We start from the raw sequence: 1,363 nt of genomic DNA, 5'->3' as shown, positions 1-1,363 counted from the left end.
ACCTGCCTGTGCTGGAGGAGGCAGTGGGGGGCGAGGGCGCAGCCCCTTCTCAGGACGGGAGGACCCCTGCTTGTGGGGACACTTCTGTGGGGGCCAGGCCAGGACCTGGGGAAAGTCCACCAGCCGCAGGAGGCTTCTTGGTGACCAAGCCCCCCAAGCAGAGGGAGCCAGTGGCCAGAGCAAGAGACGGTGAAGGGCCCGGGGCGGGCAGGGCCCCGGCACATCCCGCCCTCAGCAGCCGGGAACCCCGGTGTCCGGGCAGCACGAACCTTGTGCTTCCTCCAAATGGGAGGCTGGAGCTGGGGTGTCAGCTGCCCCCTGTCCCTGGTCCCCTCAAAGGTGGGGACCTAGAGGCTCCCAGGGTGGTTTTGCCAGACCCCAAGCTGGAAGGAGGCCCCAGGAGTGGAGGGGACACCCAGGGGCCCTGGCAGCAGGCCCTCGCGGTCCCGACACGGCCCAGCGGGAGCTCTGGGGAGCCCCAGCCTGCAGGGGACAAGCTGCCCTCGGAGAGGAAGAAGCTGCGGGTGGAGCAGCTGAGCTGCCCAGAGCAGCTGGGGTCTCTGGGAGTGAGAGACCAGGCCCCCGGGGGCCCAGCACAGGACAGCTCCCCACCCTCCTTGAACCAGGACAGTGACTCTGGGGACAGGCTGCACACGAGTGCCGACGGCAGGGGGGTCTCCGGTACATCTTTCTCTGCGCCCTCGGTGGCCCTGCAACCGGCGGGGCCCGGGCACGAGGCGCCTATGTGTGGTCCTGCAGCTGGAGCCCCCGGGGGGACAACCTCCCTGCCTGCCCAGCCTTCAGACACCACCTTTCCCCCCAAGTACCTGCTCAGGTTACCGCAGGGAGAGACCCCGCAGCCGCTGCCTGGTGCCCCAGGGCCGGAGCGCAGCCAGGACCCTCTCTGCAGGAGCGGGCTGCCCCAGGACCCAGCCTCCTCTGCTGGGCCAGGGCTGGGGACCCACCCAACCCCCCGCCTGGCCCCAGGTAGAGCCGACAACTTCGGGGAGGACTCCAGCTGGCCCAGGCTGTGGGGCAGGAGAAAGGGGGTACCAGGAGAAGAGAAAGGAGGTTTGGACACCAGCACCCCCGCGGCCGGGGAGTCTCTGGGCTGGAGTGTTGGGGCCCCCAGGGAGACAGCCTCTGCCCTGCCCTCCCCTCCTTGTGGCCCCGGGAGGAGTGAGACCCGAGATGCTGGACAGCTCTGTGTGGGCAGCATGTGGGCAAGGGCCAGGCCCTCTGGGGGTGTCCTGAGTCCCTGGACACTCAGCAGGGAAGTGGCGGGGCCTCCAGGGCCCCTGGCGGGGCACAGTCCCTGCTGCCCCCTCGAGCCCAGCTCAGTCCTCTCGGCCCCGCCCTCGGG

At 70.0% G+C, this 1,363-nt stretch overlaps 1 protein-coding gene across 1 annotated transcript in view; it reads left to right on the top strand.

Moving 5' to 3' along the window:
- Positions 1–1,363, top strand: part of ZNF831 (zinc finger protein 831) — a 95,528-nt gene that overhangs the window by 37,902 nt on the left and 56,263 nt on the right. The window contains exon 4 of the mRNA XM_014532780.1: positions 21–1,354. Within this exon, the coding sequence (XP_014388266.1) occupies positions 21–1,354 (1,334 nt within the window). The remainder of the gene's footprint in view (positions 1–20; positions 1,355–1,363) is intronic.

Source organism: Myotis brandtii, unplaced genomic scaffold (genome assembly GCF_000412655.1).
Source record: "Myotis brandtii unplaced genomic scaffold, ASM41265v1 scaffold915, whole genome shotgun sequence".
Taxonomy (NCBI): Eukaryota; Metazoa; Chordata; class Mammalia; order Chiroptera; family Vespertilionidae; genus Myotis; species Myotis brandtii.
The sequence above is the reverse complement of the archived record's forward strand: the minus strand, read 5'-3'. Positions and strand labels throughout refer to the sequence as shown.